Consider the following 22819-nt stretch of genomic DNA (forward strand, 5'->3'; position numbering starts at 1 on the left):
AAAACTGCATCGTGTATATCGTTAAAGGTCAGCTCTAATTATTCTGTGGCTGAGTTGGGCCGGTGATGATGACCTCCACTTAATTTCTTGTTTCTAGGCCATATTTATAGGTAATCAACTAAATCATTCTTGAAGATTAATGTCGAAACACATTTATGTAAGTATTAGCTAAGGGTAATTTGTCTGCAAAGTTCAATCTTCGATCACATCTGTATCATGTGGTCGAAAATAGCAAGTTATTATTGGCCTCGATTTAATCCATCAATCCATTAAAGTCCATCAGTTAAGTAAATAACAAACCTCATATCTCCCTGCCATCGCTGCCTCCCTCTGATGGCCTTGTTTGGGAAGACCTGCGCTCATCCAGTGAACGAAGTCTGATCCATAATTCAGACTGGTGACCTCCAAGTCAGACCACCTCCCTCTTACGTGTGAGGTGATGCATCGCCTTTCGGTATCCGTCGTATCGACTCGGAGGATGCAACGTTTACGTGACGCGGTCCAGGTTGGCAGAAGAACCGTGAGATGTTTCCATGCGGATGAAACGTGAATGGCAGAAGGCGGGGCAGACTACATCGAGAGCCCTCCCTCCCAGCAGATAGACGTAAACACTGACCTGCCTGGTCATGCTTCACACTCAACACGCCCGCCTCGTCTCTATCTAGCTCTGGAAGGATGCACCAGGAGTAAGACATGTGGTAGGTGATGAAAAGAAGAGGGTTCAAGGTAGAAATGCACGTTGCACGGATATTCTTCTCCGGGATTGTGCGATGACTCCGTCTGGATGTAGCGGTAAGTAAGTGACTGCGGCGGGCAGAAGTGTGGACCGTAAACTGGACTGTAACACATCCCCCGGTGTGGACTGCAAAACATCCCGGTGTTGACCGTAAGGTGTGGACCGTATCACATCCCGGGATCAGAGACCGGGCCCCGGTGTCGACCGTAAGCAAACCTAGGGTCTGCTGGATTATCCATCAGGTCGGGCTGAAGGCTTTCTCTACCTGACGAGACGATCCGAGGTGGGTCCAGTTTTCTTTTGCACTAAAAAAGTGATGTTGATCGAAGCTCACCTATGAGTGTGTGTGTGGGAGGGTATCACCCCAGAATGGTTGGTAGTGGTATGAACAGCCAACACATCTTGTCAAGTTCGGATCGAGACCTACGACATGATCAGACAGTTCTGTAGGCTCTACCTCCTCCAGACCCTCACTCATCCTGAGGCCTTCAAGAAGATGTGAACACCTGCCTTGTTTCACTACTGTCTCACTGGGCTCATAAGATTGGCTTGTAGGCTTTACTCAAATGTGGTGGTTCATGGCCGCCCTCAGCACTGTCACCGACCACCACCACAGGACAGCTGGGAGGAACAGTACTGTTGTCACTACCACCACCACCACAGGACGGCTCGTAGGACCAATACTGTCGTCACCACCACCACCACCACCACCACCACAGGACGGCTGTTACGACCAGTACTGTTGTCACCACCCCCACCACCACAGGATCACTGGCAGGACCAGTACTGTTGTCACCACCACCGTATGATCTCTGGTAGGACCAGTACTGTACGCTGACACCACCCCAGTGAAACCATGGGAGCCAAGCACCCAAAAGGCCCCAAGGAAGGGGGGGGTAGCCCTCAGCACAGCTGGAGGCGGACCCCAACCAAGGAGCGTGGCGGGGGAGGGGACATCCTGGCCCTGCTGCGGTCGGGGGAGAGGCTGAACCGGGGGCCGCCCCCCCCGCCCTACCAGAGACGCATCGGCATGATCCAGGAGATGATGGGCATGGCCAAGCAGGGCCGACATGACCAGGCCACCGAGGTGCTGAAGAGCCTCAGACAGGTAGGCTTTACCCCCTCAGACAGACAGGTAGGCTTTACCCCATCATACAGGTAGGCTTTACCCCCTCAGACAGACAGGTAGAGTTTTACCCCGTCAGACAGACAGCTAGGATTTACACAGTCGGACAGACAGGTTTTTACCCCCTCAAACAGACAGGTGTTTACCCCATCAGACAGAGAGGTCTTTACCCCATCAGACAGACGGACAGGTCTTTACCCCCTCAGTCAGACATGTCCTTACCCCCTCAGACAGGTCTTGACCCCTATTAGACAGACAGGTAGGCTGCTCTCTGTCAAACTGACACAGGGCTTTATCCTGTCAGACAGACAGGTAGGCTGCTCCCCATCATGCATGACATTACCAACATGTAAAAGTTTCAGAAAGCATAATTTCTTCATGTACTCCTATTTAAGATGAATGCTCTGAGTAATATGCTCAGAGTAAAATACTTGAAATTAAAAAACTATATTTAAGACCGTTGTTGAAAGCAGGAATGTGTTGTGGTTTGGTTTAAAAGGGAAAATAGAAAACGATCTAATCTCGCAACGTCTTTATTTGAATGGACTAAAAAATAAGCACTTCATTTAGATGGAACATATTATTATTATAGATAGATTTACAAATATATGCTATGCTTTTTGTTACTCTTCATATCCCATCTGTCCTACACATGGGAGAATTCAACAGCTATAAAGGGTCATGTATACTGCGTGTGTACTGCACCAGGCAGCCAATAGGTTTAGATCCATCCTTCATAGTGGGTTGACATGCGTCTCAAATACCACCGCGCTATAGTAGAGAGCCAACGCACAACGGATTACAATAGCAGCAGTATCAAGTTCCTAAGAGATCAACATTATCTATTCTCTTCACATATAGTGTTGTTTTACAACAATACATGTTTCAATTCATTAACCCACATCGAATTGTCTCGAGTTTGGTGATGGACAGAAGCCATCAAAGAAACCATTTTAATCAGGTGAGTGCTGCATGCAGCGCTCAACTATGTTCTTTTATTCTTTCTTTCTTTTTTTCCTCTTTATCTACAAACTTTGGGACCTATCTCCTTCCTAAATTTTTCTCCTAGAGACTCTATTCAAATTTTAAAATGTTCAGAATAGCTTGGAATCGAGTGCTTCTTTTCAGATTTTTTTAATTTACACTTTTTAAGATATTCTACTTTTAAAATACTATCTTTTTTTAACATTGGAGTCAATTGGAGGTCCTCTGGTACTTCAACAGTTTAAGTCGTAACTAATTACATTTTCAACCGTTTATCTTCGTCCAAACCATTAAACAAAGCGACACATATCTACTAGGGGTGCAACGGATCATCATTGATCCGTGATCCGTTCGGATCATCTATTTCGGTTCGGCACACGCATGATCCGCGGATTGATTTATGAAAAAAAAAAATTGTGCGCATGTTCAGTCCACACACAGCCGTAACCATTCCTGCTAGTTCCAGGGACAGAGCTACTTAACACGCTCTGGGTAAAAGTCTGCAACAGTTCCCTTTTCAATAAGCAAACAGTCCTATGGCTCGTTGTGATTTATTGTCCTCAACGTACAACATGAAGAACAGTGGGCATGGAAAATAAAAGTAGGCTAGACTTCGGTGGCTACTGTAACGATAACTGCTGCTTCCAGTGCTACGTCTGTTTCCATATACTCGCGCTGCCACACAAACCTGTCGCCTAGGTTACCACACAGACGTAACACTTAGCTGACATAGCGATTGCTAACATAAAGAAAAAAAAATCGAGCATGGCCACGCATTTACAGCGACATCACCCCGGTGTTTCACTGACAGGAGTGAAACCGAAAGCGGCTCAACAACCGCTCATCACCGCGGCATTTAAGCAGCCCCTTCCTCCACAATCAGACCTGGCTAAAGCAATCACAAACGCTATTTTTTTTTTTTTTTTTGCTGATCCGAAAAATGATCCGATCCGTGACTCTGATCCGAGGAACGATCCGAACCGTGAGTTTTTTGATCCGTTGCACCCCTAATATCTACACTGTATTTCGATATCATTAAAAATTTCTTCAGAATCACAGTTTTAGTTTCATACCGGCTTTGTTTTCAGCTGTTTTCATTGAAGACGTCTGCCCATTCTGACACTCCTACTTCTTAAAGGTCCCATGGCATGAAAATCTGACTTTATGAGGTTTTCGAACACAAATATGAGTTCCCCTAGCCTGCCTTATAGAATAGAATAGAATAGACTTTATTTGTCATTGTGCATTGGATACACAACGAAATTTGTTTGTGCAACCACTAACAAAAGTGCAGTTGTGCTGGGTGGAGGGTAGGAGTGTAGTGTGATTATTAAGTTCTGTGATGGCCCTGGGGATGAAACTGTTCTGCAGTCTGGAGGTGCGGGCTGTAGTGGCCCGGTAGCGCCTGCCAGAGGGTAGCAGGGTGAAGAGATGGTTTGCTGGGTGAGTCTCATCCTTTAAAATGCCACATGCTCGGCGGAGGCAGCGCGTCCTAAAGATGTCATCCAGGGAAGGCAGTGGAAGTCCAACTATTCTCTCAGCAGACCTTATGACCCGACTGAGGGATTTCCTGTCCTTTTCTGTGCAGTTGACGTACCATGCAGTGATACAGTAAGTGATCACACTTTCAATGCAGCAGTGGTAAAAAGTCTTAAGCAGCTCGGGAGACAGGTTGTTTTTCCTCAATATTCTCAAGAAGTAGAGCCGCTGTTGTGCTTTCCTTACTGTGGCAGTTGTGTTCATCACACATTTCAGGTCCTCTGAGAGCATAACCCCCAGGAACTTAAAGCAGGAGGTCCTCTCTACTTCCTCACCATTGATGATGAGGGGTTGGGGGTTCGCCTTTTGCCGCCTGAAGTCAACTATGATTTCTTTTGTCTTTCTGACATTCAGGGTCAGGTTGTTTTTTTGCACCATTCTGTCAGTCTGTCAACTTCGTCTCTGTAGGCACTTTCATTTTCATGGGTGATTTGTCCTACCACAGTGGTGTCATCTGCAAATTTGATCACAGTATTTGAAGGATGGGTGTTGGTGCAGTCATATGTGTATACGGAGTACAGCAGGGGACTCAATACACAGCCTTGTGGAGCTCCAGTGCTGAGGGACAGGCTCGAGGATTAGTGAGGACCCAGTCTCACTGTCTGCGGGCGATCTGTTAGGAAATCCTTAATCCACATACACAGGCTGTAGCTGAGGCCCAGATCAAGAAGTTTGGTGATCAGCCGGTTGGGGACGATGGTATTAAAAGCCGAGCTGTAATCTATAAAGAGTAGTCTTACATATGTCTCCTTCTTGTCCAGGTGTGTCAGCGTTGAATGGAGGGCTGTGACGATAGCGTCCTCAGTGGACCTGTTTTCCCTGTAAGCATACTGATGCTGGTCCAGGGAGCGAGGGAGGAAAGCCTTAACGCGCTTCGCCACCAGCCTCTCAAAGCACTTGGCGATGATGGGAGTGAGCGCCACAGGTCTATAGTCATTTAAGGTGCTGATGTTACTTTGCTTGGGCACAGGTATAATAGTGGCTGTTTTAAAACAGGTTAGTACGACCGCTTTGGCTAAAGACATATTAAAAATGTCCGTAAAGACATCTGCAAGCTGGTATGCGCATTCTTTGAGCACTCTTCCTGGAATGCCATCTGGTCCCTCTGCCTTCCTTGTGTTCACAGACCTGAGGATGAGTCTTACCTCCTCTGCTGTTACCATGGCTGCGTGGTCTGTGCCAGCAGGTGGGAGAGCAGCTCCATTATCTAGCCCAGGTGTCTCGAAGCGGGCATAGAAGTGGTTGAGCTCCTCTGCTAAGGAGGCATTGATGTTTGTCGGTGGGTTGCGGCTTCCCCTGTAGTTCGTGATCTGTTGTATGCCTTGCCACACTTGTGTTGGGTCTCTGTTGGTGAAGTGGCCCTCAATCTTCTCCCTGTACATGGCTTTGGCCTGCTTGATGCCTTTTTTCAGGTTGTGCCTGGCTATGCTGTACTGTGCTCTGTCACCTGATTTGAAAGCTGCGTTGCGCTCCCTCAGAAGGGCCTGTACCTCCCCAGTCATCCAGGGTTTCCTGTTAGGGGGAATCCTGCTGCGGGTGATGGTGGTGATATTATTTTCAATGCAGGTCCTGATGTAACAGAGGACAGCGAAGGCATACTCATTTACATCCTGATTAAAAAACAAGGTCCAGTTTGTTCTTTCAAAGCAGTCCTGGAGCTGTAGAGATGCATCTTCAGGCCACTTCCTAAACGTTTTAATGGTAGCTTCTTGTTTTTTAATGATGGGGCGATATGCGGGAATCAGGGTTAGTGACAGGTGATCAGACTGGCCCAGGTGTGCGAGGGGTGAGGCCCTGTATCCCTTTTTAATATTTGAATACACACAGTCCAGAATATTTTTTCCTCGAGTTGCGCACTTTACGTGTTGATCAAAGCAAGGCAGCACCGTCTTGAGGTTGACATGGTTAAAGTCACCAGCCACGATAAAAACGCCCTCTGGATAAGTGGTCTGCTGTTTGTTTATAGCTGCTAGTAGATAGCCAAGTGCTGCATTAACGTTGGCATCTGGTGGGATGTATACAGCGGTTACCACGGTAACGGAGAATTCGCGTGGTAAATAAAATGGTCTGCATTTGACTGCTAGCATCTCTAGATCAGGTGAACAATGCTGATCAATGACAGTGGAGTTTGTACACCAGTCCTTATTTACATATGTACATAGTCCTCCTCCACGGCTCTTACCAGAAGCCTCTGTTCTATCGCTGCGATGAAGTGAGCGACCTGCCAGCTCCACTGCTGCATCTGAGATCCCCGAGTGTAGCCAGCTTTCCGTGATAACGATGATGGAGCTGTCTCGTATGGTTGACCGCGTCGATATATCTAGATGAAGCTCGTCCATCTTATTTCCTAGAGACCTGACATTTGCGACGTAAAGACTGGGCAGTGGTGGTCTGTTTGGAGCCCTTTTTAGCCTAGCCAAGTCGCCAGACCTGCAACCCCGCTTCTGTTTACGTTCCCTCCTCCGTCTTCGGGGTATGCCGCTCGGTGTATCTATCCATGGAGACGCCGGTGTTCTTGATATTCCCGGAGGAATCCCATGCGAGTGTTGAAAGGCACTCGTTATCGGAATTTGGCATGTTCTACCGAAGTGAAATAAATCCTCTCTGTTGTAGACAATATTTGACGATTGATTTGGTTTCATTTGACTGATTTCACTGCATTGTTTTTGGGAGCACTGAGCCGCTGCGACTATGCGCGCCGCCATGGCAACGCCAGTGCCATGGTCCCCCAGTGGCTATAACTTGCATTCGGTGTAAAACGAGCATTAGGTGTTCTACACGCCTTTGAAAAAACGGAGGCTCAAGCGCGCTGATTTGGAATGTGGTCCCATATGTCGTCATAAGGGTTCTAAGCTCCTCCCCTTTTTCTGCCTTGCCCGCCCAGAGAATTTGGCCCGCCAATGAGACACGACCTTGCGAGCGCCACGTGTGTGTGTTTACACACACTGTAACGCAAGTGTTTGCTGTTGGTTTTATGGCGCATAACACATCGGTTCTTTGACGCCTCTTGTATTTCCACTAGGGCTGGGCGATATGGGCCAAAATGAATGTCTCGATATTTTTTTACTATATCTCGATACACGATATATATCTCGATATATTTTGAATCTCCTCTAGAGCACATCATAAATGCTCGATTCAACCATGTCTGGCATAATGTTACGTCAGTAATAATTCTAGTATTACTGAAACATAAGTCTGCATGTAGATTACATGAAACAACATATTGTTTAAACTCATTAGTGCTTTCTATTGGAACAATTTAGAACTTGCACATAAGAAAAGGAAAATCACAGCAAGTTAGATTTACCAACACAGCATTTATTTCAGCATTCAAACCGTTAATTATTTATTAACAGTTTGAATAATAATTATTATATATACACTGCCAGACGAAGGATCCAGTGCTATTCCTTTTCGAAACCAAATCCTCAGTTTCCATCCTTTTTTCTCTCTCTGGCTGTTCTCACTCACTGGTCGGAGGTACACACACCTACAGCAGCGCGCCTTCCAGACTACGTCACACACGCGCGTCCATGAGAATCTCGTGGACTCGCAATGGGCGGGGGGAGTGAGTGTGTTTAGAGAGCCACAGGAAAGAGCGAGAGAAGGGAACACTGTGCGTTAAACAAACCCCGAGAAGCCCAATCCCTATGAGCTCCCCACGTTACGGCCATCAGGAGGCGCACAGAGCTTTTGGCCGTGATATTATATAAACAATTATATTATATTATATATTATTATATATAGAGCTCCGGGAGTCGCAAACGGCAACAATCACTTTCTCCTCCATGCTGCAGTTCACCCCGGACTGCACTGCACCGAGTTTGACGGTTGAACGCTGGTTGGCTGTTACGTTACACATGTCACTCAGTGGCCACGCTGTTGAACGCTGATTGGCTGTCATCACGCGAAATTCGCATCAAAGTTGAAATATTTCAACTCGAGCAAATTTGTCGCGGCACAAATCCTCATGAACGCGCTCGCCTGTGCACGGGGAAGTGTGGCGCGACAAATCAAAACTTGTCGCCGGTTTTCTCTCGTGACCAATTCGCCCGCGTCTCTACGTTCACTTTGCATGGGTTCTTGTCGCCCCGTCGCGTCTGGAGTGAACGCACGGGGCCAGCACTGGAACCGTGAATTTACACGTTACATGACGTAGCCTAATGCCCGGTGTTCAGTTACCCACAATTTATCGTGTGCATTTATTAGCTCCTTAATGTTGTCCAAGTGGAACATTTGTAGCTTTATTAATCGCTAAATAAATAGTATGTGTTATTTTTGATTTCTTCTTTTTTTTTTTTTTTTGGTTTTCGTTTACTGATTTTTCCTAAACGGTTATGATTTACTAACACCCCTAGTGACACCCCTAGTGAGGACGTTCAGTAGTGTTTACTAACACCCCTAGTGAGGACGTTCAGCAGTGTTGCCAGATTGGGTGGATTTTCCCGCCAGAATGGGCTACTTTTGGAGGACGTTCAGGCAGTGTTGCCAGATTGGGCTGTTTTTCCCGCTCTATTGGGCTACTTTTAATCACGCACCGGCTCGCTATTCTCTTTCTCACACACACACACACACACACACACACACACACACACACACACACACACACACACACACACACACACACACACACACACACACACACACACACACACACACACAAGCAGTGCAGGGCAATACATTTGACCTTTCAGATTCTTTAGTTCAATTCATTTTACATTTTTAGCAATGCTTTGCACTATTCATTCAGCTGTCACCTTATTTGTTTCCAACCATTTACATTTTCTTAAGTAAGTAAGTAAGTAAAATTTATTTATAAGGCACATTTAAAAACAGTTTTCAGTGGCCAAAGTGCTTAAATGGTGTGCATGTTTACATTGTTTACTCCATTTAGACTTTTGAACTTTTGTTCAAATCCCTTCACTTGATTTAAGCCATTTAACGTTTTACAGTCTTAATCTATGTGGCCTTATTAAAATATATTTTCAACCTCACTTTGTACTACAGCACTCACCGCATTTTCTGCAGGAAATGCATTTTCTAGTATTTATTTGGTGTTGTATTTTTTATCTTGTGTTTCAGTGGTTGACAAGTCAGTAAGTCATTGTGGAGGGGGGAAGGAAACAGTGGGGAGAAAAATAGAACTGGTATGGGCGACAAAAAACAGACGGATAACAACCAGCCTGAAAAAAGGGCAATAACAAGAGTGTACCAAAGACAATGCACGTAAGAGGAAATAAAACAATACAATGTAATAAAAGAAGAAGCGCCATATGTTAGAGATGTCAAGGTCTCTCTGAGCCAGGGCGGATGCGCCGCTGTCGCCTTGCCCATTACTAAGTAGGACTCCTTGTTGCCCGGAAACAATCGCCGTGGCAGCGCGCTGCGGATAAACAGACATTGATTGATAAAGCAGGAGTTGAGTTAAAAGCTAATGAGGTGAGTCTGCATCTTCAATTCAATTCAATTTTATTTGTATAGCCCTTAATCACCATTACAGTCTCAAAGGGCTTAACAGGCCAAATATTTGTGACACCCCCCTTTACCCATGCCCCCACACGGGCAAGAAAAAACTCCCTTGAATCAGCAAGGAAGAAATCTTGAGAAGAAACGCAGTGTAGGGGAGCCCTTCTTCCAGGGATGGTCAGGAGTGCAATGGGTGCCACAATTGACATACAGGTAAATACATGCACATCATATTGAAATGGTGATGGGGTTCTGGCCGGTTATCCATGAGGAGAGTCCAGGCATCCAGTCCAGTACCCGCAACACGCTAGAACAGAACGGAACAGTGAATTAGAACGGAAAAGTACATAGTGGGAATGTATAATGTAATAAGAAAAGCACAAGCAAACAGAGTAGTCTTCACTTCGCATCTGTCGTTTTCACACTCCAAATGCAAGATTATAGAGGTGCGTTTTGAGCTTTCCTTTGAATAGCTCCACAGAGTCAGCTTCCCTGATCACTGATGGCAGCCTATTCCATAGGAAGGGGGCTCGATAGGCAAACGCTCTCTGTCCAGCCGATTTCTTTTTAACCTTCGGCAATGAAAGAAGGCCAGCTCCCGAAGACCGGAGGGACCGAGAAGGACTATAAGGAATAATCAGGTCCTTCAGGTAGGATGGAGATAATCCATGCAAGGCTTTATAGGTTAGCAATAGCACCTTAAAGTCTGATCTGAAAGTTATTGGTAGCCAGTGTAAAGAGGCGAGAATAGGTGTAATATGATCAAACTTTCTCGTTCTGGTCAGCAGTCTAGCTGCCGCATTGTGTACCAGCTGTAGACTTTTTGTGGTAGAGTTCGGTAATCCCGAGAACAGTGCATTGCAATAGTCCAGTCTTGACGAAACAAATGCATGAATCAGTGTCTCTGCATCCACTGCAGATAACATTGGTCTGATTCTTGCAATGTTTCTCAGATGGACAAAGGCAATTCTAGTTATACTTCTTATATGTTGGTCAAAGCATAATTGAGGGTCAAACAGGACACCACAGAGAGACTTCCTCAAACTCTTCCCGGTCCCGCTTCGAGCCGATAACTATCAGCTCTGTCTTCCCAGAATTAAGCTGTAGGAAGTTTTGTGACATCCAGCCCTTCACAGCAGCCAGACAGGACTCAACCCTTTGAATCTGGGCCGAGTCCCCGGAATCTACAGGAATGTAGAGCTGGGTGTCATCCGCATAGCAATGGAAACTAATTCCGAAGCTGCGGATAACGTCGCCCAGGGGAAGCATGTAAATTGCAAAAAGTAATGGACCAAGAACCGACCCTTGTGGTACGCCGAAGCGTAATTTACAGTGCTTTGATTCTGCACCCTCATGAAGCACAAATTGGGTTCTATCTGTGAGGTACGATTCAAGCCAACCAAGAGCCGTACCCCCGAAACCAACATAGTGTTCAAGACGGTGAAGAAGAGTGCTGTGGTCGATCGTATCAAACGCAGCGCTCAGATCCAATAGCACAAGCATTGTGCTTGTATTTTTATCCAAAGCTAGAAGGATGTCATTTACAACTCTTGTAATAGCAGTTTCAGTTGAGTGGAAATTCCTGAACCCCGACTGGAAAGGTTCAAAGAGATTGTTCCTCGTCAAATAATCAACAATTTGCTTTGCTACAATCCTTTCCTGTACCTTGGACAGGAAGGGCAGATTCGATATAGGCCGATAGTTCCTGACTAATTCAGGGTCTAGGCCAGGCTTTTTGAGTAGCGGTTTTAACACCGCAGCCTTGAAATTGGAGGGAACAATTCCTGTTGAAAATGAAAGATTCATAAGCGAGAGGATTGCAGGCCCCACCGTTGGAAGAAGTTCCTTAAGAACCCTGGAAGGGAGAGGATCCAACATACAAGTTGTTGGCTTTGATGCCTTTATCACCCTTTCAAGTTCCACCAAAGGAATTGCCTTGAACTCCAAGAGAGTTGCGTCAGAGTTCACCATCCTACTTGGCAGGACCCCATCCTGCCCCACTGGATGTGTAGGATTAGCCGCACGGCAAGCGATCAATTTCCTCTCTAATTGATTGAATCTTATTCTCAAAGAAATCCATGAATTTACCTGCCACGATCGATGAGCCTACGGTCTGAGTTTGTTTCTGAGTGAGACTCCTCACCGTGTCAAAAAGAAACTTAGGATTGTTTCTATTCAAATTAATGATACTGGAAAAGTAGGCATTCCTGGCAATAGTCAGCGCACCCTTATAGGTGAGCAGACTGTTATGCCATGCAAGATGAAAGACCTCAAGTTTAGTCGAGCGCCATCTGCGTTCAAGGATCCTGCAATTTCGCTTCAAAATGCGCGTTTCTGCATTAAACCAGGGAGCTGGTTTTTTCAATGTTCGTTTTTTTAGTTACGTTCGGAGCAACTGAATCAATGGCAACAGACAAGGCAATGTTGAGGTCATCAGTAAGGCACTCCACAGAACCATTATAGTTACAGAGAGGTGCAAGTGAACCAGATAACTTATCTGCCATAGCTGTAATGGTTGCAGGTGTGATGCGGCGACAGCTGAAAGTAGCTTGCTGATCGTCACAGGGGCAGGATACCACCACCTGGAAAGTGAGCAAAAAGTGGTCTGATAAAGCTGAGGTGTAGGAAGAGACCACTAGCTGTGAAATGTCTACACCGCGGGTCAGAACGAGATCCAGCGTGTTTCCACTGATGTGGGTTGGGTGCTGGACGAGCTGTTTGAAGCCAAGCGTATCTGTAATGGACAGAAAAGCCCTTGCGAGGGCATCAGACGGGTTATTCACATGAATGTTGAAATCCCCAATAGGCAAAATATTGTCTGAGTATGTAGCCAGATCAGCTGCAAAGTCAGAAAACTCATCAACAAAAACTGAATACGGTCCTGGGGGACGGTATACTACAGCTAAAACGAAAGAGTCTGGAACTCGTTTCGCTTCTCGGGGAGCTGAGGTGCAGAGCGCTAGCACCTCAAAGGATCTGAAAATATATCTATTCTTTGGCTTTAAATTAAGCTTAGAATTAGATATCAGGGCTACTCCACCACCTTTCTTAACTTCTCTAGATACTTGGGTGCTAACGTAATGGGGTGGAGTAGCTTCGTTTAGGGCTAGAAACTCATCTGGTTTTAACCAGGTTTCACAAAGCCCCAGTATGTCGATCTTTTTATCAATAATTAGATCATGGACCAAGAGCGCCTTCGATGAAAGCAACCTTATGTTCATGAACCCTATTCTGAGTGCTTCCTTTTTATTATTTTCAGAGGGAGTCCGGTTAACACTCAGCTCTGAGGCGATCAATGGGATCGCGAGAATTCGACATACTGGTCGCGGCTCTCGTCTGCAGGTTTTACACCTCGAGACAGTGCGAGGCCGCACCACCGTACATATAGGTACAGTGTTAATTTCAGGGGGAGTCCGGTTAGTTGTTAGTATTTGATTTGACGTGCGGTTTATCATGCAATTTGCCATGCGATTTTGCACGCCTGTACTAGGTACAGCGTTAATTTCAGAGGGAGTGCGGTTAACACTCTGCTCTGTCATGCGATTTCCCATGCGATTTGACATGCGATTTACCATGCGATTTACCATGCGATTTACCATGCGATTTGTCATGCGATTTGCCATGAGATTTGACATGCGATTTGACATGCGGTTTTGCACCACCGTACATATAGGTACAGCGTTAATTGCAGAGGGAGTCCGGTTAACACTCAGCTCTGAAACAATTGGTGCAATAGATCCTGGTTCAGCTAACCCATCTGCTGTTCTAGACTCTGTTCTAGACTCTGCAACGTAGACTATCATGTTGCTAGCAGGATTGCTAAACTCCTGCAGCCCAGCGTGCTGTGAGTGGATGAGTCACGCCTGACTAAGACATCTATCTATGATTTTTGACATAATTGAGGCGCCTAACCCAGTAGGGTGTAGGCCGTCTCTCCTGAGGGCGACCCCACAGGGAGGGCCAGTTATCTATGAAACCAAAGCCCTGCTCTGAACTATATCGTGCCAGCCAGCGATTTAGAGACAATAATCTACTATAACGCTCATCATTACCCTTATCGGTCAGAGGGCCAGAGAGAATTAATCGATGCCGACACATCTTTCTGGCGAAGTCACAAAGCCTAGCTATGTTGCTTTTTGTGATCTCAGTTTGTCTTGTCCTAGCATCGTTGGTGCCGACATGGACTACAATGTTGTCGAAACTAGTGTCGGTGTTTGGTGCATCTAATCTAACTCCGTATGAGGTCTGACCGCATGTCAGCACCCTAAGTTTAGCTTCAATGTCGGGAGCCCTGGCCCCAGGTAGGCAAATAACTTTCGCTGGCGAGTGTAGCCTAACTTTACGTGTAACAGAGTCACCTATGACTAGCGTTTTTACCCCCGAAAAAGACTTGCGAGGCAGGGTACTGACCGCAACCTGCCTCGCAAGTGGTGCTGCCGACAGGATTGCCTTGACGGAGTCACTGCTAACGATAGCGTTAGCTCCACGAGTCCGCCTGGCGGGTCTCTTCTCTATACTTTCTGGAGTATCTGTTTTCTTTATGCTCGCTACCCTTTCCTCCTCTAACTGACAGATACGTCTCTCTAGCAGAGCTATCTTGTCCATGAGAAAGTCAGAGCAAGAACAAGAACAACCGGAATCCATGCTTACCGTGGTTTGATGCAGACGGAGCTCCAGCGAGGAAACAGCGAATACAATACAGAGTATGCAGAACAGGTCGCAGATATAAATACCGAAAATAGATACAAACCGAGATAGCAGGTCGACGCTAAGCGTCCTGCTAACCAAACCAAACAAACCAAGCCGGCAACCCGGAAGTTGTGTCTGCGGCGTCACACGGCTGCGTCTGCGGCGTCACACGGCAGCCTCGGGTCAGCCTTGGTGCTGTACTTCGGTTCAATAAACTCAACACCAAATGGATGAGAGGGTCTCCCTCTTCAGTGGATTCTCCTCAGGGTCCCTCCCATTCCAAGCACCTTACCAATCCGGAGTAGCATTAACGACGACAGCTTCATGCTGGCCAATCCACCCTTGGTAGCTTTAACAACGACAGCTTCATGCTGGCCAATCCACCCTTGGTAGCTTTAACAACGACAGCTTCATGCTGGCCATTCCATCCTCGGTAGCATCAATCCCAGGCCACAGCAACATTTGTTGGAGGGAAGATGGTTTTCAAAGCAGCGTGTGAAGCTGGTCAGTTCGTCCTTCACTCTTATTGTGGTCCACTTTATTCGTAGGATTTGATATGCGACAAAGACGGCGAGATACAGTATATGCTGCACTCCAGATGGACAATCCATGGTTATTTAGTCGGCCTTCAATGTGTTCTCTGACCTGAAGGGACATGGAAGGGATTGTTTAGCATGGGATTGGATTCTTACAGAGCTTAGAGGTCAGAGTTTATGTTTATTTGTTTTAATCATGCATATTTTATAGCTGGCCAGTTCTAAAAAAGATCAGCATGTCACGAGTTCCAAGTTAGAACATTGCGCTATGGTTCACTCACAAAAAACCAAACCCACTGTAATCCCAGTGCCCTGTGGTGCGTGTGTTCATTGCAGGTCCCTAAGCCATTCTGTCATTGGGAGCAGATAAGAGTGAACTGGAGGATTCATTTCTGTGTAGGGCTGATGTATTTGCATTGTTGCAGCTCCAAATCGTTATCGCGCCTGCTGAAGTCACATTGCACGCTCATCTGATTCACCCTATTGTGTGTCGATCACCAATCGTCACAGACATGCAGGCACGCACACAAGCAAATACACATCCATGCTTGTGCAACACACAGACAATTTTTTTTCAGAGATGCTAAAATGTACTCTGCCTACTGTTGCTCAAATTAATTATGCAGAGACGTACTGCACACTGATGAGGGGCCTTATTCCTGACAAGAACCACACCAAAGGTGGGGTTCGCATTCAACATTTCATCGCTTTCATAATTTTATCATGAAATAATTGAATATATCTAATTGATAAGCATACTTCATTAATTGAGTGGGGCAATTACAAGTTCCTTCTCTTCTATTGTTACAGGGTAGAAATAAGTCAATGGCGTTTAATTGGAAGGCTCCACAATTTCATGAAGAAGGCTGTACCTCGTGTGCGAGTGAGAACAGGGAACCAAGTGAGAGGAGAGAGTAGAGTAGAATGAAATTAAAGCTGTAATTAAACTTTGGATGTGATACTATGGAGTGTGTGTGTGTGTGTGTGTGTGTGTGTGTCTCGCTCAGAGAGGGTGTTATTGCCTCATTCTTCAGAGACATACGAGGATTACCTGGGAATAATGTTTATTATAAAAAATTCAGTTAACAATGCTGTTGCAGCATTCTTGAAGAAAGTTGTCCAATCCCGGATTGCTTTTAACTGACTTTATTTGTTAAAGTAGGCATGTTTCGGTATGGTAACTATGAAGCTTAAGGGAGGGAATTGTATCTAACGCGTGGAGAGGAAAATACCGTGATCTACTTCAAGCCCCCGGGCTTAGGCCCGGTGGCTCTCTGCCGTCTACCTATTGATCTCTGGCCTCTTCACTTCGAATCACCCGCTAGAGGACGTCAAGTGGGCGTGGCCTATGCAGTGGGCGTGGCCGGGGTGACGTAATGGCTTCGGCTTCTTCACCTATCTAAAGGTGCTGCCTTCTGTGGATGGAGCAGCCTTCAATAAGGTCTTGCTCCCCTTGTGGCTATGTATAGTATTTACGGCTTATATGTTTGGTCCTGCTTCCTAGTGGTTAAGTGAGGGTAATACTGCTTGTGCGTTTGAATCTGCTTCCTAGAGGCTATGGGGAGGCAGCTCAGGTTCTTAAAATACGTAACAATCCCTCCTTGGTCATCTAAGATGACCATACAATAATATTTTACATCATAAACACCATTTACCACACCGAAAACATAGTCAAAGTAGGATAAATCATCAACACCACCAACCGAGTGGGAAAACTCCATAATAGAGATAAAACAACCACGGATCACCATAACACTGAAACGGCATTTGCCTTGATGGGTCTCATAGGTAATACAAGTCATATTATCAATACAACAATGAACATATATCCTGGTTATCATACAATCATATGGTCAAACAGCACACAAACAAAAGTATCCATAGAAATCCTAAGCTAATACTTTTTGGTTATGTGCAAAAAGGTCATTACATTTTCAACATGTGCAAAAGTAAAGTACAAAATTAGAAGTCATAATAACATTTTTCAAAATTCAAGATTATTGATAGGCTAGCATGGATTTGGGTGGTTCAGGTGATCTTCGTGTATTGGTGCGCTGTTGCATGTGGGTGGTTTTGGACATTGTTATTATCGCAGCCATTGTTTCTTCTGTCGCCGTCGGGGCCTGTAATTCATGAACCCAAGACTCGTCCCTCCTTGTCAAGGGCTCAGCTCACAGAGAGGTTACTTTCACATCATGGGAGCCTCCTTCAGGCGTTCAATCATCGTCGTGTCAGCAACAGGAAACCTGTAAACAACTGTCTCAAAGAAGATCAACCGCCCCATTATCAATGGGGTGATACAGAAATAATGGGTTGCACTCGCAACCAAGCAACACCACACAATAACAAACATAGCCTGGTATAGTTGTTTAAAAATGTGTTATTCAAGTAAATCCGGGATATTGATTATCTTATATACAGGCGCTACTACTAGAATAGTATAGGTGTTGACTATTCTACATATTACAGCTGGATAGGGTCGGGCCCCTCAGGTGATGTATCGTTCACTTTCATCGGATCATATCTGATCCCCATGTAAGCCTGAATGGCACTTGGGGCTTCTGTAGCGCTCACTGCTGTGGTGATCAGCAGATGCAGTAGCCCTCGTGCACAGGGAATACAACAGCAGCCGGTGACAATTAACACGGTCTCTGCCATTATACCCGCGACGGGCACTTACTGGATCATGCCTTTCCACCTCCCAAACATATTCTCCATCCATCCTGTGAAAGGGTCATTAATGCCGGAGTTCTCTGCCAATTCGAACCTGAGGGATTGTAATCATGCCAGCGCCCTGGTCACCAACCCATCCGGAGCTGTGTTATTGGGGATAAAAGTACAACATTTTCATGTTGTGCCTATCATCGCATACACCCCTCCTTGCTCTGTCAATAACATATCCATACCTTATATATTCCTTTAACCTTATTTGTGGAAAACTGTACGAACTGTTGCTGATTATGGTATATGTAATTTATCCCAACAATATTTTTTCTAATGGTGGACAACCAAAACAGAACCGATTCAAATCCTGCCGTTATTTGATTTCCTCATGTGACTGTTACTCCTTGCTCGGCGGACGTAGTTTGTAGGCTCCGGGTGTGTCTGCATCTGGTTCTGGAACTTTTTGTTTCTATTGTAGAAATACAAACTCATGTACAGCAGTTAGTTGTTCAAAAGCATATTTCCTTTAATTCTAATTTTAATTGTTTTACAGTATCTACTTTGATTTAATTTCACACTACATCCCTCCTTGCGCATTGCTTCAGCCATGCGCATCGAATGACAACCAAACCTAACAACGCCGTAGTGCAACCAAGTTGAAGTTCCTTTCCTTAATCATCTGTATATAAACCAATCTATTGTGAAGAGAAATGAAAACCAGTATACAAAACCAAAGGTCGATATTGGTGGGAACTAGGGATGTGTCGGTCGCGACCGATTCGTTACAACGAACGAATCCCGAACGTGAACGACAAGAACTGGTTCCCCAAAACAAGAAGAACTGGTTATTTGATTCTTTTTTTTAAACATCAACCAAAAATATGGTCACGTAAATAAAATATACAAACGAACAGAGCTTTGTCTCCCCGCGACTTATATTGATTGAGTCTACAACGTTCTCAAAGATTCAGCCAATGAGAGGTAGCAATGGTATTTCAATGGCACCTGGGTAAACCAATGACAAGGCGGTACCGTCGAATATGCGCGCTTTCTGTCTGACGTATCTTGGGTCATACCATTCGACGTGGGGCCACTCATATATCCCCCTACATTTTTTCGAAAATAGACTTGACCTCCATCTGTTTATTGGATAAACGCATTTCCCAATCCCAGGAGTCTTTGCTCCATTCTACGTCAATTTAAGAACAAACAAAGAAATTAAACTGCAGTTCGTATTTTTTATTTATGACCATGAAAGTTCTGTAATGCCTGAACAATGAAGAATGAAATGTAAAGTAAAATAAAATTATAAATGTAAAACCATGAATGAAATATAGAGAGTAAGCAAGTGGTATAAATATTGATGGGACGTTCAGTTATACTATATAGGAGGTATCGCCAAACGGCGGACCGCGGTCTTGACGGTCCTATCCGGACCCATGACCAATTTAAAATAATAATAAAAATAAGTTTGTTTTTTTTTACGACGTAATCTGACGTAACGAACTAATCAAAACGACCGAATCAAATAAACGAATCGTTATAGTGAACTGAACTGAAAGAACTAGTTCCCGGAAAAGAATAATTTTGCCCATCCCTAGTGGGAACACATCACAGTTTGCGAACAGGTGTACTCAAGGAAATATAGAATTTAGATGTTTACGGTAAAAGGGGCTTACAAATGCATGGTAATACAACATTAAATGTTAACTGTGTGTGTGTATGCGTGAGTGCGTATGTGCATCAGCCTGAGGGCTTCTCTCATGCATCCACCCCTCATGCATCCTCCCCTCGAGTGAGTCATCCCTATTCTTAAGTCTCTCTCTCTCTCTCTCTCTCTCTCTCTCTCTCTCTCTCTCTCTCTCTCTCTCTCTCTCTCTCTCTCTCTCTCTCTCGGCCATTGGCTCTCAGATGATGACCACATTTTAAATCTGCTTGTGTTTACAATGTGTGGGAGGGTGTTTAATGGCCCCCCTGCCAGTTTGTGTTGCATTTCATTTGCTCCTTTGCAATTTCCCACCCTGCGACTCATGAGTTTTAATTTCATGGACTCATTAGGCATTTTCACACTGCCAAGCCGGTACGGTCGCAGCTTGGCACACCCTGCAATTTCACTGTCTAGCCTGTATAAAACTGAGGGGGTATATTTCCCCTTCGTCACAGAGCCGGCTTTCTTGGTTCATTGGAGCAGGAGGGATACGCACCGAGACGTCTTTAGAATAATCACAGGTTCTAAGCAGAAAGGCCTGGAGGAACTATATCTATATACGGGACCGGAAGTGACAACCGACCAGGCCAGATGTGGTGCATGTGCCTCTGACAAACATTTTCTGTTTATTCGAGGCTTTCTGCGTTAAAAATGAATTATTTTGCAAAACGAACCAGTGATTTATTGGAGATACACTACACTCTACCATCTAACTTTAAGACTGTATCTCTAGATGGCTGAAAAAGTGAAGCAAATGCGCAACCGAGCGCAGGTTAAGGACGAGGAAGAGACTAACCTGCTGCTAAAAGAGATGAAAGTGATCCTGGTGAAAGTGGATAATATTGAAAAACAGCTAAACAGCAAGGTAGGTGGGCTCTCGCTGGACAAAACCTGAAATCCAACCCGATGTTCAAAAGAGTGTTCGTCCAATCTGCTAAGTCACACACGGATCGGATCATGGAATCAAAGTTTAAAATGCTTCTGCGGGATCTACCAGTTGGAAAGGATTTGTACGTGTCGGGAAACGGGAGGCTCATCAAACGAGTCGCACCTGAGGCAGCAACACCTGCAACAGGCCAGCAGAGCACCGGAGCATGGAGACGCTGAGGAGCTGCTGCCCGACCCGTAAGGAATGACTCATCCTGTTTGTCTCTTGTGCACTGGAATATAAATGGATGGACCTCTACAAACTGCGGGCTCCGTAGTTTATTATTACAATCGCAAAATCCAGACATTATTTCCCTTAATGAGACACATTTATCCGGTGATGGTGTTATTGAGTTAACTGTCTACACGTGGTTTGGAAACAACAGAAACAAACATATACGTGCCCCAAAGGGTTCAGGACGAGTCAGACTCTTAGTTAAAAATTTACTTTTTGAATGCTTTAAAATAAATGTTGTGGATAAATCTGTGGACGACATAATTGGAGTACGGTTTGAACATCGAGAGCTGCAGTATAGTTTCGTGATTTTCTCCTGTAATTTGTCCCCAGAAGGATCTGTAAGGGGAAGAGACTGTAAAGGCCTGATTCCACCGGACGCGTTACGGCAGCGTTACGGCTGCGGCACGTCTTGGCCGCGGTCACCGCAGCAGATAGGTTCCACTCTAATCAATGAGACCATTTCCACCGGGCGCGGCTGCGGAAAGTCTCAGCAGCGTCCCAGGAGCGGCCCGCAGTGCTTTCATTCCGTAGCATTTCTATTTTTGCCGCAAGCCGTTGCTGAACCGCGTCAATTTCAACAGAGCAGATCGAGCAGGACAGGAAGTGAAAAAGTAAAAGCCATAGAGCATCCGGTCAATTTTCAAAATCAAACACAATACTCAGCTCATGTAGCCTATCAGAACTTCACATCAACATTATTACGTCATGACCGGTTGCACCAGGTCAGCAGTCAATCAATCAAAGGGTCTCAGAGGGTCGGCAACATGGACGACGAGAGACTCATTGTCGAAGTTCAGCAACATGTAGTAATTTAGGGTGTGGGAGTTGAGTACATTAGGTTTCGGATTATCGCGTGATCTTGTGATCTCGCGTGAATACGGCTGGCTTGCAAGGCAGAATTGCGCTGCCGTAACGTGCCCGGTGGAAATGCAAGCAGGGCAGAGTCGCAGCCGTTCCGTGCCGCTGCCGTAACGAGTCCGGTAGAATCCCTGTGTAACACGTTTTTGAGTTGTTTACTAACTCAAGTTTATTCTTTGGATACAGACACAATTTATATTTGTGGCGACTTTAATAGTCGTATATCGGATAAAAAGGACTGTATTGGGGATTTAGACAATATTCCACCGAGAGTGGCCTTAGATCGGTCACTAAATAGCCAAGGTGAATCCTTCCTTGAATTTCTTTCGGACTCTAAATGCTGTGTTTTAAATGGCAGGAAAAATCGAAATGATGATCATTTTACTTCCTTATCAGTAAGAGGAAAACCTGTGGTGGACTATATAGTCACATCGCATAATTGCCTTGAGTCTTGTCTTGCCTTTAAAGTAATTACTGCTACAGACCTTATAGAACAAAATGCTGCAACCTGTATGAACCTTATTGGAGAAAGATGTAATTTACCGATCACTCACTTTTATTGTTAACATTTAAAGTTGGAGTTCAAATAACCAAATCAAATCAAATTAAGTGATGCAGAACTTTTCCTGAAAACTTTTTGTCCTCTGACATGTGTCGCTTTGCATTATTAGAGTTAATAAAACAACTTGAATCCTGTCAAAGTACACAAAATAGTGTTGATCAGAGGTACAATGAGTTCTGTGATATGATGATTTTAGAAATGGATAAATGTCAACCCAAACATTTAAATAAATACAAATGTAAGCAATTAGCAAAATGCTCTAAACCTTTCTGGAATTCTGAGCTCCAAAAACTGTGGAATGAACGGAAAATAGCTGAAAATAACTTTCTACGATTGAATGATCCAGCGAGAAAACAACTGAGAGAAAATGACAGGCAAACACAGTTTACATTTGATAAAAAAAAATAAGGTTCCACAAAAGGGAGTTTAGTAGAGGGCAGTCCTTAAGATTATATTATTTACAAACCAATGATCCACAACTATTTTGGAGGGGAATTAATAAATTAGGCCCAAGGAGAATCAGTGTTGGTAATAACGTCGTTTAAAAGAACGGCGTTACGTTACGCCGTTATTTTTTCAGTAACGGAGTAATCTAACTAATTACTATTTCCGTCGTTACAACGCTGTTACCGTACGAAAAATGCAGTGCGTTACTATGAATTGATTGAATAAACTGCGTAATCCGAACGCACCCTTTGCTCCTAACACAAACTGCTAGTGAGGAGACCGGGTGATAAACAACGAGATAAGCGATTATGATTGGTTGAGGCAGAGTCATGTTTC

The 22819-nt window shown here is 44.9% G+C and overlaps 1 protein-coding gene across 1 annotated transcript in view; it reads left to right on the plus strand.

Annotated features, from left to right (window-relative positions):
* Positions 1-119: 119 nt before the first annotated feature.
* Positions 120-22819, plus strand: part of LOC130406509 (leucine-rich repeat-containing protein 75A-like) — a 139534-nt gene continuing 116834 nt past the window's right edge. Inside the window, 1 exon segment of the mRNA XM_056612132.1 lies at positions 120-1844. Coding sequence (XP_056468107.1) covers positions 1593-1844 — 252 coding nt within the window. The 5' untranslated portion in view covers positions 120-1592.

The sequence above is a fragment of the Gadus chalcogrammus genome, chromosome 16 (genome assembly GCF_026213295.1).
Source record: "Gadus chalcogrammus isolate NIFS_2021 chromosome 16, NIFS_Gcha_1.0, whole genome shotgun sequence".
In the NCBI taxonomy this organism is placed as follows: domain Eukaryota; kingdom Metazoa; phylum Chordata; class Actinopteri; order Gadiformes; family Gadidae; genus Gadus; species Gadus chalcogrammus.